This window comes from Aplysia californica, unplaced genomic scaffold (genome assembly GCF_000002075.1).
Source record: "Aplysia californica isolate F4 #8 unplaced genomic scaffold, AplCal3.0 scaffold00007, whole genome shotgun sequence".
In the NCBI taxonomy this organism is placed as follows: Eukaryota; Metazoa; Mollusca; class Gastropoda; order Aplysiida; family Aplysiidae; genus Aplysia; species Aplysia californica.
Genome location: NW_004797277.1, coordinates 1,808,751 through 1,821,372, shown reverse-complemented (window position 1 = coordinate 1,821,372; position 12,622 = coordinate 1,808,751). Strand labels below are relative to the sequence as shown.

At 36.4% G+C, this 12,622-nt stretch overlaps 1 protein-coding gene across 1 annotated transcript in view; it reads right to left on the bottom strand.

Moving 5' to 3' along the window:
- Nucleotides 1–12,622, bottom strand: part of LOC101853985 (attractin) — a gene marked incomplete in the record, with an annotated part of 34,628 nt that overhangs the window by 8,952 nt on the left and 13,054 nt on the right. Inside the window, 10 exon segments of the mRNA XM_013081573.2 lie at nt 1,760–1,911; nt 2,489–2,558; nt 2,907–3,001; nt 3,595–3,650; nt 4,657–4,750; nt 5,417–5,482; nt 7,827–7,901; nt 9,140–9,346; nt 11,185–11,373; nt 12,129–12,252. Of these exon segments, the coding sequence (XP_012937027.2) occupies nt 1,760–1,911; nt 2,489–2,558; nt 2,907–3,001; nt 3,595–3,650; nt 4,657–4,750; nt 5,417–5,482; nt 7,827–7,901; nt 9,140–9,346; nt 11,185–11,373; nt 12,129–12,252 (1,128 nt within the window).

Genomic DNA, 12,622 nt, shown 5'->3' with positions numbered 1-12,622 from the left:
ACAACATCAGGGCATTTCATGTTTACTTTTTTACATAAACACAATGACTGAAAGTCAGATTCTGTTTGAAGTCAGAGTAAAATCTTTTCCCAGTACTATCGACCAAAAGTGTGCCATCTGGCTTTGATTTCACTTGTACAATGATTCTCAATTATATCTTTCTGAATAGGAGGATTGTGCATTTCAACACTTCCAAGTTTCTCTCTCACAAACATTCATTGCAGTAACTTTTTACAATTTAAGAATAAAATAAAATGTCCTGCGTCGAGAACAGAGGGTCCCGCAATTCTGAATGCAAAATCAGTTTAAGTTTCAAACAACCCTGAGAAGGGAAACTTACAAGTAAAAAAACGTATATCCATAAGTTCTTAAATATACCATTCTAGTAATGAAAGTAAATATAGCAAAAGTAGCAATGCCAATCGCCAGTGGCACTTTGGGTCGAACATCAGGTCCCGTGTGAGGGGTAATTTTTGGGCAGTTCGGGATTAGAGGTGGCTTTCTTCTGAGTATAGTTATGGGAATTCTGAGTAGTTACGGGAAAACCCATAGACAAAAATTAATGAAACTTGGCAACCAACTAAAGGAGCGGCCAAACTTACTACATGCCAGTGTCAAATGCCGACATATTTCTAGAACTGGAGACATTGCTGTGTTTGTATGATTTTCTTCCATTTCTGAAATACTAAGAGCTGTGGATTGGTTGTCAACCAGGCAGGCACTCCAAATGTCTTCTTTATTGCTGTCTAATTTCAGATCTCTGTGTGCAGTACATTTTACATATCAACTTAAAGTTATCAACCATTCAGTGATAAAAGACTTAGTCGGAAACTGGGTCACAAACTGAGCAAGCTATCCTGCCGGCATGCTAAAGGCATGTGATTGCTAAGTGGCATGTGATTGGCCACCTAAAACTAAACACGTCACCAATGAGTTCATTGCGTGTTTTCCCTATACCGCTTTGTTAAGTTGTAGAAGGGGTGATCATGGAACAGCGCTGATTCTTTTTAAGATCGAAGTTATATCGTTTCGGTATCAGGTAGAGTAAATTCAACTAATTTTTGCCAAGCATGTTCAAAATTAGACCAAAGTAGTTTTTAAGCAAAGATGAGTTGAAAACTTACATAATTTTCCACAATGCCTCACAAGCCTGTGCCCCCGAATCGGTTACAGTTCAAGCGATGTTGTGCAATTTAACAAATTTTCACGTAAATATTTGTCTTAAAAATCGAAAGTAATAAAGATAATAAAAAAGTGATAATAGAACTAGATTCTGCACTAAAAAGATGTCAAGTTTCATTCATATGCTCCAATTCATCACTGACTTATACACAGTTTTTCTTCAAAATACATCAAGTAACGTCCCACTTTTTGGCGATATTTTCCCACACAAAAGTCCAAAAGTTTGGAACAAACAATCCCAATAACTTTTTATCAATGGATTAAAAAAAATTTTTAAACCGCAGTCCAAGGAAGTAACGTTGTGTTTGGGATAAAATTATGATTTTTCATTGCTATTGCTAGCAAAAGTATGATGATCTGAGCATCCATAGCCAAGATATCCCCATGAGATGGTTATGTGGATAAAATTTACACCTTTCATAAAATGGACCGATTACATCAATTTTTTTTTTCATTTTGAGTCTATTGCGCCATTCTAAATTGATAAACTTTTCCCAGAGGCCGAGTCATTCAAGTTTTTCAGATAATTTTTTTTGGTTTTATATTTAGTTCATAAGATAGATGTAAATAGGCTTACCTGCAAAATGAATGGTGTCCTAAAGTTGTACACATAGACCAAGAAGGTAGTGTTCTCTTTGCCCCCGAAGGCATGGTTCTTGTGTTCAAACTTAGTGCGGAAGTAGTCACATATGCGACCACTCACATACTCCTTCTCCTCTGGGAAGGACTCTACAAGACATTGATAAATCATTAAGAACTAGAAAAAACAAACAGAAGTATACGAAACACATTCAAGAATAAGGCAGTATAAAGTACAATACTAGCAGTGTTTCCCTAGAAGTAAGGCAGTACAAAGTATGATAACAGCAGTGTTTCCCTAACAGGAGGCAAAACTGGGGACAGAGATTGATAATAGGCTGAACAATACTAGCCCGTAAAGTAAGTTGCGGATAAGAATTTAGAATATTATAACTTAAGATGGTGGTGCTGTGACTAAAACACGAACAACCAATAGAACATAAAAATCGTTCTACACAATTGGAGTACACGGTATCTTAGGAAACTTGTCCTGCTCCACAAAGATAAATCTATAAACAATGTCCCTAAGATTATTCACAAAACTAAAGCTCCATGAACAGCTCTGACAAAGCTGGTGCACTATTGTATACTATTCACACTGTTAGTGGCTTCTACATTAACAGCAAAGATGGTTCCCCAGCAGACACCCTTGTCAAAAAATAAATATCAAACCACCAATGCGAGTCTAAAATTAGCTAATAAAAAAAAAAAAATACTGAAAACTTACTTGATCTGTAAGTTATGTTTATCAATGCAGGAGTGGAACAATTCAGAGTGAAGTCAACGTCTTTGTCACTCTGCAAGAAATAATGTATTTGTTTCAGCAGTTCAGAGCTTCAGAATATTATGGAATTCATAAAATATTTAATTAAACCTGAACAAATTAAACTGGCATATGTCATGACTGAACATATAAGAAAACTCAAATAATTTAAATCAATTAAGAAAAATAATGAGATATCCAAAACATTGCGTGCAGTGGAATATATAATTTCACAATCAGTCATATGATGAAAAATGTTCTGTCCATGTAAAAACATAAAAGATAAGGGAAGAAGTGGGCTACAAAACCATCAGCTGTAGGTCCCTTTTGCCTTTGCTAGCTGTCCCTAAGACAAATATTTGGCACAGTATAGCAGACTTACAGATGTTGGCGCATTCAGGAAATTGATCTGCGTATAGTTGCCATCTTCTTTCTTGGACAAATTAAAAGTATACTGGAAGTCTGTGTTCAGTTCATCTGGTTCAAGAAAAATGAAGAAAGATAAAACAAGATAGCCCTCCTTATTCTTGACATCCATACTCAATTCACATGACTAACAGCAACATATGCGCACTTTCTCACCCTCCCTTTTTTCTTTTAGAATTAATAATACCAGAAGATATATATTTTTTACATCAAAATAAATATGACCTCACAAACTTGGATTAGATTGTTCCAAATCTCATGATATTCTGGATTTGAGAAGTTATTTTTTTATACTAAAATCCAGAATCAAACAGATTCATTACTTATAATTCAACTTATAAGGGTTGAATCATTATAGTCCCTATCATACAACTCCCCATAAGGATCACAGTGCAATATTACAACAAAACTTTAAACAATCATTGTTGTTTCAAAAGTAAATATATCTGATAAATACCTTTTCCACTTTAAATGATCAAATAATAACAATATCACATTAAGAAATATACATATTGCCAACTGCTTTGTCAATATGAAACATAACACTTTCAGTAACAACACTGAAAATAGAACAGTCATAAAAGCATTTTCATATTTCAGTTCTGAAAAATTTCTCTTCACCAACAGAAACTATCTGGACTTACAGTAACACAAGCCACCATTTTTTGGGTCGCCAGAATATCTGTTAGTAGTGTCACACCTGCACAGAGACAAGGAATGATGATATAATCACACGCTTAGAATTGAATCCCTGGATGTGTGTAATTGTATTTTAAAAAGTATTTTGAATGGAATCACAACATGTGACGAATTAAATCGTAAGGTATGTTGTACGATGTGTAACACAAATTTTCAGGATGTGCTAAAAATGAATCACTGGGAGAATAAAATTAAACTAAGTACCGCACTGACTAGATGTGAACAAACGTTCTATATCTAAACAAACATTCTATATCTAAAAAGCTGTCACTAACTTTTCACAAAATAGTTGGGAACAAAAATTGACTGGGTAAATCATGACAGACACTGAAAGGAAAAAAAAAGCTAAAATATGTACAGGTGATATTTTGTGTTGTTGTATTTCTCCTTACACCTCATCATCATTGCCTTTCTCAACCTGGATCAGGCCCTCGACAAAAACTTTCTATTTTTCTTTATCTTTGAACAAGCTTCTTGATATTATTCCAGGTCTTTCCACTTTTCTGTACATCATTCTCCTCTGCTCTTCTCCCTCTTCCATTCTCCTTACATATTCCCTATCAATCTCAACTGCAGGCAAAAATAGAATCTGCTTCTTCAGCCAGTGACTAATACTGACTGATAACCCCCCCCCCCCCCCCCCCCAACAAAACCCCAAAATAAATATACCAAATGTATACATGCTCAGGTCTATTCTGAGTATTCCTATTTAATAAAAGTCAACCATTCATCCTTTTTGGTTTTGATTAAAGAGACACAAGGACTGTATGAAACACTTCTCGAAAACTGATCTGGCACTTCATCTTCAATGGCATTGATATCCTTTTCACAGCTAAATAAAAACACTACACAAGACACAGCCATTTGGAGGGCACCACTAGTAGGTACTACTTCTTTACTACCCCTTTTTGTTTCCCCCTCTGATTTTTCTCATTACTAAGTAGCTACGGTTGTGACAATGTGCTTCTCTTTACTCACAATTAAACACAAACCATTACGCCTCTTACTTTTCACAGGTTTTGCCGGTGACCCCGCGTGTCCGACAGTAGCAGTTGCCAGTAACAGGATCACATGAATCAGCTTGACCATTGCAGAAACAGGCTGGACATAAAGAAATGAAGTGAAAATATGAAGAAAAAATGCACAAGACAGAGATAAGAGATCCATGCAACTAGTGTTGTTGGATTTTACAGAAACCAATGGACTGATAGGCTCTACTGCTTCCTTTGAGTCTAAGAACAGTGATAAACATAAAATGTTTTTTACTACAAAGTACTACTCGATTGCACCAATTGACAATTTCTTTAATGAACCATTTCCAACAAAATATAGCTGCCATCGAGAATTTCAAACCTTTAATTCTTTCTAAAAAATGCTTTACTAGCAACAAATTTCCACATTTTCTTCCTATCAATTGCTGGATGCAAAACTGACAAAAGCCTTTTTGTGATTTGGCATTAGTTGGAGTCTTGCACCCAGTCATCAATATTCACAGAGCCAAATACAATCTTTCTCTAAACATTCACATCTATACCTTGTGAAAATAATGTTTTTTTACCCCATCATTTCATCTACAAACAGAAAAAAAACCCCACAGACATTCCAGACAAAAAGAAATTTAAACATTGCCTACAAAAAGGGGATATAAATAACAAACAAAAAAAGAAAAACACTGGATCACTTTAATAATCCTGAAACTCAGAATGACCTTGCATCCAGCATTCTGACACTATAACATTGGCACAATCTAGTGACAATAACACTCACGCTTGCATGTTCCATTGCTCTCCGGGTTCCCATAGAAGCCATCCTCACAATATTCACAATGAGGACCTTAAAGGAAAACAAAGAGCACATTAAAATACATTTGATTCTTAAATTATGTTTACTTACACTTTCATTCTCATAATGATTATCAAATGCAAGTTAGGCATCACAATAAAAGGTCAGATTATTGTAAGAGATGTAGCTTTTGAGACTGCTTTCGGGGAACAAAAATTTAAGATAAGATAAAACTTTATTATCCTAGATGGAAATTTTTCTTGGCTGTACAGGACAGTAAAAACACAGGCAGGTATACATACAAATTTAAATTATATATTACTTTCATTAAATTTCAATATGAAAAGAGAAGTAAAGCTGACAAAATGTACTAATCACATCAGATGCATCATTCAACCACATGCAGAAATTTAATAAAAAGACCTTTGGAATTATATAGATACATACTCTAAAGAGCAATACACATCTATGCTTATTCTGAAAATAGCCTTATGCTAGAAGGTAAAAAAGTTCTTTTATATCTTTCTTTCTTTGTTTTTAGAGGTACATATCTGCCACTGCGTGGGAAAGGGGGTGTGATGGGTTGTTTATAATACTTTTTATCTTTTTTATACTTGTGGTGATTCTAGCAATAATCATATCCAGAGATCTTACTGGCTTTCTTAATGGTCCTGTAAAATTTTTCTTTATCTTTCACCCAACAATTCCCAGCCCAGCAGCAAATACAAAATAATAGCACGCTTTCAATCATCGAATGGTATAAAAGGGACACAATCTTATTATCGACACGCAAACTTCTTAATTTCCTTAAAAGGAACATTCTTTCATTTACTCTTTAATGCACAAGAGTAGCGTGGGGATGCCAGTCAAGTTTATTATCAATTGTTATACCAATATACTTGTAAGAGCTTACCGCCTCCACCTCCTCATCTTTAATAAATAGTGGTAACAACTGGTCTTTTTTTACTCTAAAGGCTATTATTAATTCCTCCTTCTTTTTTACATTTAATTTTCCTCAATAACGCAATAGTTTTCCCAAGGAATGTTAATTAACTCTTTATCTCCAAGGAGGGTGAACCCACTACGCCTGGGCCTAAAATTTTGGTAGTAAACCTAAAATGACAAAAATGTCACTAAATGGGTCATTAAATTGAAACTAGCGAACCTATTATGATAGAACTTGATCTAATGAATGAACTTCCGGTAAAAGAAACTTTGCCGAAAAGTATTTTGATGTTGAAGTCGCTGTATGAAATGTGCCCGAGCCGCTACCAGTGACTCACCAGTTCCGGCCGAGAGCCGCTGGGAGCGGGTTGCCAGAGATAAAGAGTTAACATAACATAAGGGCATCATTAAATATTCACAGCATGTCTCTTCACACTGTGGAACATTTTGAATCAGACAATGCCTGGAGTAATGTGGCGTCTATCCTTGTTATCCTCATGTCTCACGTCCCATGCTGTTCGGTAAACTTGCTTAGTGTACTGTTCCGAAATTTAGTATCTGTGTATTTGAAACTAGCAACTTCCTTGATGAGCGCATACGTAATAAAGTGGTCTTCACGAAAACAACAAAGTCTCGAGATCTGAACTTGTTTTCTCTGTCAGTGTCGAGTGAGTGGAGCTTTAATATGTTGCTGATATTAGATCTAGAAAGTAGATGCTAGCTCTTGTATTCCTACAGTAACATTAAAAACAACTTAGACACAGAATCTCAACTTAAGGGAAGTTTTTCAAGGCTTCAATTACACACATATTAACCTTGGACTTCACAGACAAAAACAAATTTCAACCATATTCCACCAAGAAAACAGAGTTCAGTTTTTGTAAGAGTTTTACAGCACTTGCAACACAATTATGTCATATAAGTGCCAAAGATTAACTCTTTAAACCCCATCGGACGCTGGGAGAGTCCCGCAGTAACAACCTTGTTCCCCATCAGACGCTCCCATCGGAAGCTCCCAGCGTTTGATACTAGTGATAACTGTTTTATTTCATTTTGTGCTAGTTATTGCTTGTTTTTCGGACTTATTCCCGAACCAAGTTTTTTTAGTAATGACTAAGCCGTTGTTTCCGCCATTTAGAAGTTGAAGGCAAGCTTTTGGGGTTATAATGAGACATCAGGTTTAGGTTGCTGTACAAAAAACTCCAGGAAACGGTGGAAAAAAACTCAGGGTTTAAAGAGTTAAAGGTGTTACAATAAAGTAACATACACAAAAAAGGAGAGATGAGGAAGATAGTGGTTTGAAAGTAAAAAAGGAGCAAACCACACCAGAGCACCCACTAACCACCCACAGAAAACAGAGTTAGAACAAAACTTATTTCTGTCCACCATATATAATAAAATATTTTAAAGATGGTTCAATTCACCCATTCAAAATAATTTGTAAACGTACCGTACATCGGGAAAGTGCAGTTCTCACAAATGTCAGAATCATTTTTGCAAATAGAATGACCGTTGCACTGGCACTCTGAAACACAAAAAAAGAATACAGTTGTTACAAGGACTCACTGTAAAGCTTCCCATCATTTTTCAAAAACCTTCCACATGATCCTCATCTGTTAATTTGACTTACCATTTCCTACATAAAGCATGTAGACATTAGACATTACAGTGTTTTGGAAAAAGTAAGATGAAAAAGAAACAAATTGCTTTGAAATGAAACAGAACTTATTAATGGCACCATCCAATCATCCACACATCAGTGTTGAAAGAGGCTGACCATGCACAGAAACTGTAATACATGCTGCATTGGGCAGCACCACTTAGAAAATCTGCACAATAACATTTCCGATGGAACAGATAATGCTAATTGCAATGTTACAAAGAAGCAGAAAAGGCAAGCCTCATCAGAACACTTGCTAACCATTGACACCCTTAAACACAGACCCGACAAATTGGCCCACAGATGCAGAAATACATAGTTTTATGCGAATCATACCAAGACAATCTTGTCCTAAAAACTAAACAAATGCCATCTAGCATATGCTGCCTACTTAACAGGTATACAAAGCCACACGGAAGTGAATAGGGAACCAGCAATTGCTGGAGAGAACAACTGTGATATCATAGTACTCTTTCTTGTCCGTGACTTAGAATCATGTGCTAACTCAAATCTTGAAAACTGGTCTAAAGGCCATTCAGGTCTCAAAATATGTTTCTCACTTCTATAAATACAAATAACTCATGAAAACAAAATGTATTATGTTATACAATAAATAACGTTTAAGTTATATTATGAAAAAAAGACATTCAGTTTAGAGGCAAAGAAACAAAAATACTAAGACGATACAACAATAAGTAAATAGATTACGGGTTATTCTGTAGAACATAATTACAAGTGAGCTTGTAAAGAACTGTTCAGGAACACATAACAATACAACAACAAAAAAACCCAACAACAATCAACTCACACAGCTCTAACATTTGGCTTTTTATCAAGTCAAAGTAACTACCAAAAGAATAATATATTACACAAAAGATACCTCTGCCATTTATCCAAAGTGCAAATCTTAATTTTTGCTGTATCTTCAAAGTATGAAGCATTAAGGTCACTCCACCCTTGCCAAGAGGTTACCTTGGGAGAGGTCTCTCAGAATTTTGTTACCCTTTGTTTCTGTCAGGCAGTGAAAACAGCTGAGTGAGAAGTGAAACCATAACCCCCCGCACTCTTTCCCCATGTTCTAAAAAAATACTTGAGACACATACTGGGACAGCTGTTGAAGAACCATCTGTTGCTGAGATCAGGACATTTGCCTTGATCAAGCTGTGGCATGCTGTCTACTAGTTTGATGGGTCCACTCATGCCTCCCTCAAAACAAACGCCCGTGCCAGTCTCAGATTCATCATTGCACCATCCACACTTGGGCCGTGCTTGGCAGTCTTCACAATTCTTTAAAGCCGAGCATTTGTTTGCTGTCATGAAACAACCAATGAATCACAATTCTTGTACACAAAACGAGAAATCAGAATACCAATATACAAGTGGAACTGAAATGGTACACTTAGAATAGAATGAAGCATGAAAATAGAAAATATTACACTGTTCCTCGGTATGATTAAAGAGAGTGGGGTAAGGGAGAGTTCGGATTTGGGACAAAATTATTGACCTTCAGATGTAGGCATTTTTGGCTTCTTCCACCTATCTCACAACTATTTCATCGCATAAGAACCCCCCCCCCTCCACCCCAAACCTCATATTGTCACATATGAGTTATTTAAAGAGTCCGTTTCTCAAAGCAATGTTTTGCTATATACTTTTTTCAATAACTTCACCATTTTTCATCTGGGGCTCTCATGGCCTAGAGGTTAAGGTGTTCGCATCTCATGCGATAGGTCCTGGGTTCGAATTCGGATAGCGGTGTACATTTTTCTTCTCTAAAATTGTCTTCTTTCACCTCCTTTCCTTCTCTCTAGCAATGTTCTGTCGTCTGCTTTCATCTCTACTTTCTGCCCCCACCCCCTCACCTCCTTTGCCCCCTCCTCTGGGATACTGAATCTTTCTACTGCTACTCATTAGCTCCTTCTTACTGTTGTCTTTCTGCCACACCCCTGCTTTTCCCTAGCCTTCTTGAACAAGGGCGAAATATCTCCAAGATCTCGTGTGCAAATTGTGAAGGTTAAAGATCCATTGGTGGTCTAAAATCGAAAAGTAAAGAGTAGGCTTCAGCCACCATCCGGACAAAATTCAACTTTCCTAACAACTGAAAATGTTTAATGTGTCCCACGCGCATGACCTTATGCAGTTGCAAGCGCCGTAAAGCACTTACAAAAAAACCCCAAACAAAACAAACAACCCCCCCCCCAAATGTTTTTTTTTTAAATCATAGAATCTTCATAAAATTTTCACATAGTGAAGAGGAGATGTAACATCATAAAATTCACTGTTGAATTTACAATATATGGAATAGTTTTTGGTGGTGTTTGGAGTGTGAACTTTCGCAGATTTTTTTCAGCCTAGAATATTACCTTAAGAAAAAAATCATTAAAAAGTTTCTACATGTAATTTGTTTAGAAAAAAGTTTAACAGTGACTTTCATAGAGCTATTGTTTCCCCAACATGAATGCAAAATAACAGCCTATTTCCATAGAAAATAAAAGAAATATTAACTTAATAAGACGTGTCAACAAAACCCAGTATGGCGACTGTCTCCATAGCAACAAAACTTTGTTCCTACAATTTGATTGCATATTTGAAGATTTCCCACTACGCTTGTTATACGTGTGAAATGTGTTGAAATTTGGTCAACAAATAAGTGAGAAAACTCTCAGCTGTAGCCCTCTTCTTAAAAAGCAAAGGAGTCTTCGTCTTTCATGGACAGAAGTAAACTGACAAATAATACATTTTGATGAAATATAATCATCAAATGTCGTCAGCAGTGCTTTCAAGCTCATTCCTCCTCCATGTCTAACATTATATGAACTTTCTCAACCTTCTTTACACAAATGAACACATTCAATTTCAAGGATACTTTAATGCTCATGTCGAGGGTACTATACAAAATGCTTCAAGCACCGACAATCTAATTCATCAAGTACCGTTTTTCGTTTATTAATCATTCAGCATTCAATCAAAGGCATACTTTGACAAGACATTGCTGTCGCAATGAGTATAATTCCATTTGACAATGCTGTACTGGGTGAGTAGGAAACATTAGAGTTAGCTTGTGAAAGCAACAAAAAGTCTTCTTAAAGAAATGGTCCATTCAAATCTTCTTCTTATCCAGGAGACAAGAAATAATGAAAGAGCTTACCTTGACAGGCGCTTCTGCTGGTTGTCCAGTCCATACACTGACCGTAGTGAAAGGAGACCACATAAGAGTTTGTGTCAATGCACTGGTTCAAACTGCTGCACCACATACATTTGGCCTGGGTGCAGTTCTCACAGCCCGAGAATCCACTGCAAGGTTTGTCACAGGTGCTCTTTCCAGCTGTCAAAGCACCTGTGGATGGGAAAATAAAGACTGTTCATGACAGCAAAGCTTATAGCAGTGTCATAACAAATTAAGCTTAGTATCTCTTTGAACTCTCTCATCTGTTTACGAACGAACATTGACATTGTACTATGAAAATTTTAGAACATGTACATTGTACTATGAAAATTCTAGCTGTCGAGGTTACTCTTTAGAGTAAGAGTATGGGTTTCACCCCTATCAACACTGGGACCTCTGAATTTAAGGTCTATCTCCGACATGGCCAATCCCAAAGGGTTAAGAGCCTTGAAAACTCCACAAAATTACCTGAGTTCAAGAGCGCCCAGTCTAGACTGACACACAAACATTTCTAATACATTTCTGTTCCTTAGAATGTATAGCCTGAATGTTTGTCTCCCAACAAACTCATTATAAAGAGTACTCTCCAAAGTGTTTGAGCAAAGAGAAGCACACCAACTCAATAACGGTTGTTTGGTGCAAGGGAGAAAAAGACAGATAGAGAGGTAGAAAAAAACAGAAAAGAAAGAAATGGATCAACCAGTGGTGGCCAAAATTTTCAGCAGTTATTCAGTAATGGCAATGTTTCAAGTCTCTCAACACTGCCAGCGTATACTGTAAACTCACAAAGCTGCGAAATGTCGTTTGGGGGAGCAAATTGCCAAAGACAATAATATGGACCAGCAACCAAAACAGAACGAACGAAAAACAAAAAAAACACATACAAAAAAAAAAAAACAATTGAAAGAAATAGTTAACCAACTTACTGCCTGTCCTTTCAATACATTTATCACTTGTGTCCCACACACACTGAGGATGGTCCTCACAAGCTTTGCATTTGAGAAACATGCCACAGAACTGACCAACATCTTCAGTGCAGTTCAATGCCTCCTGTAAAGAAAATAATGAATAGATAGTAAGAGAAAAAAAGGTCACAATATTAAGAATTGTGTTCTCCTCTATATTCATTAAAACAAAATGTATCCAACCCTACAACCATTTCCATCCTTATGCAAACTGAGATAAAGATTTCCTGAAATCCAGCCCAAAGCATCAAAATCACCACATTCAATTAAGATACAAGCCTTTTGACACATTTACGCACATAGATCGGGTAAAAACATGATAGTATATCACACATTCAAAGAATACACTTTTATCACAAGAACTCAAATGATGTAAGATATTCCTATTCTTTTCTCAATAAAACATACACTACAGCTTTTAAGCGCCTGGCCGCCCACACCTCCAACCTCCTGCC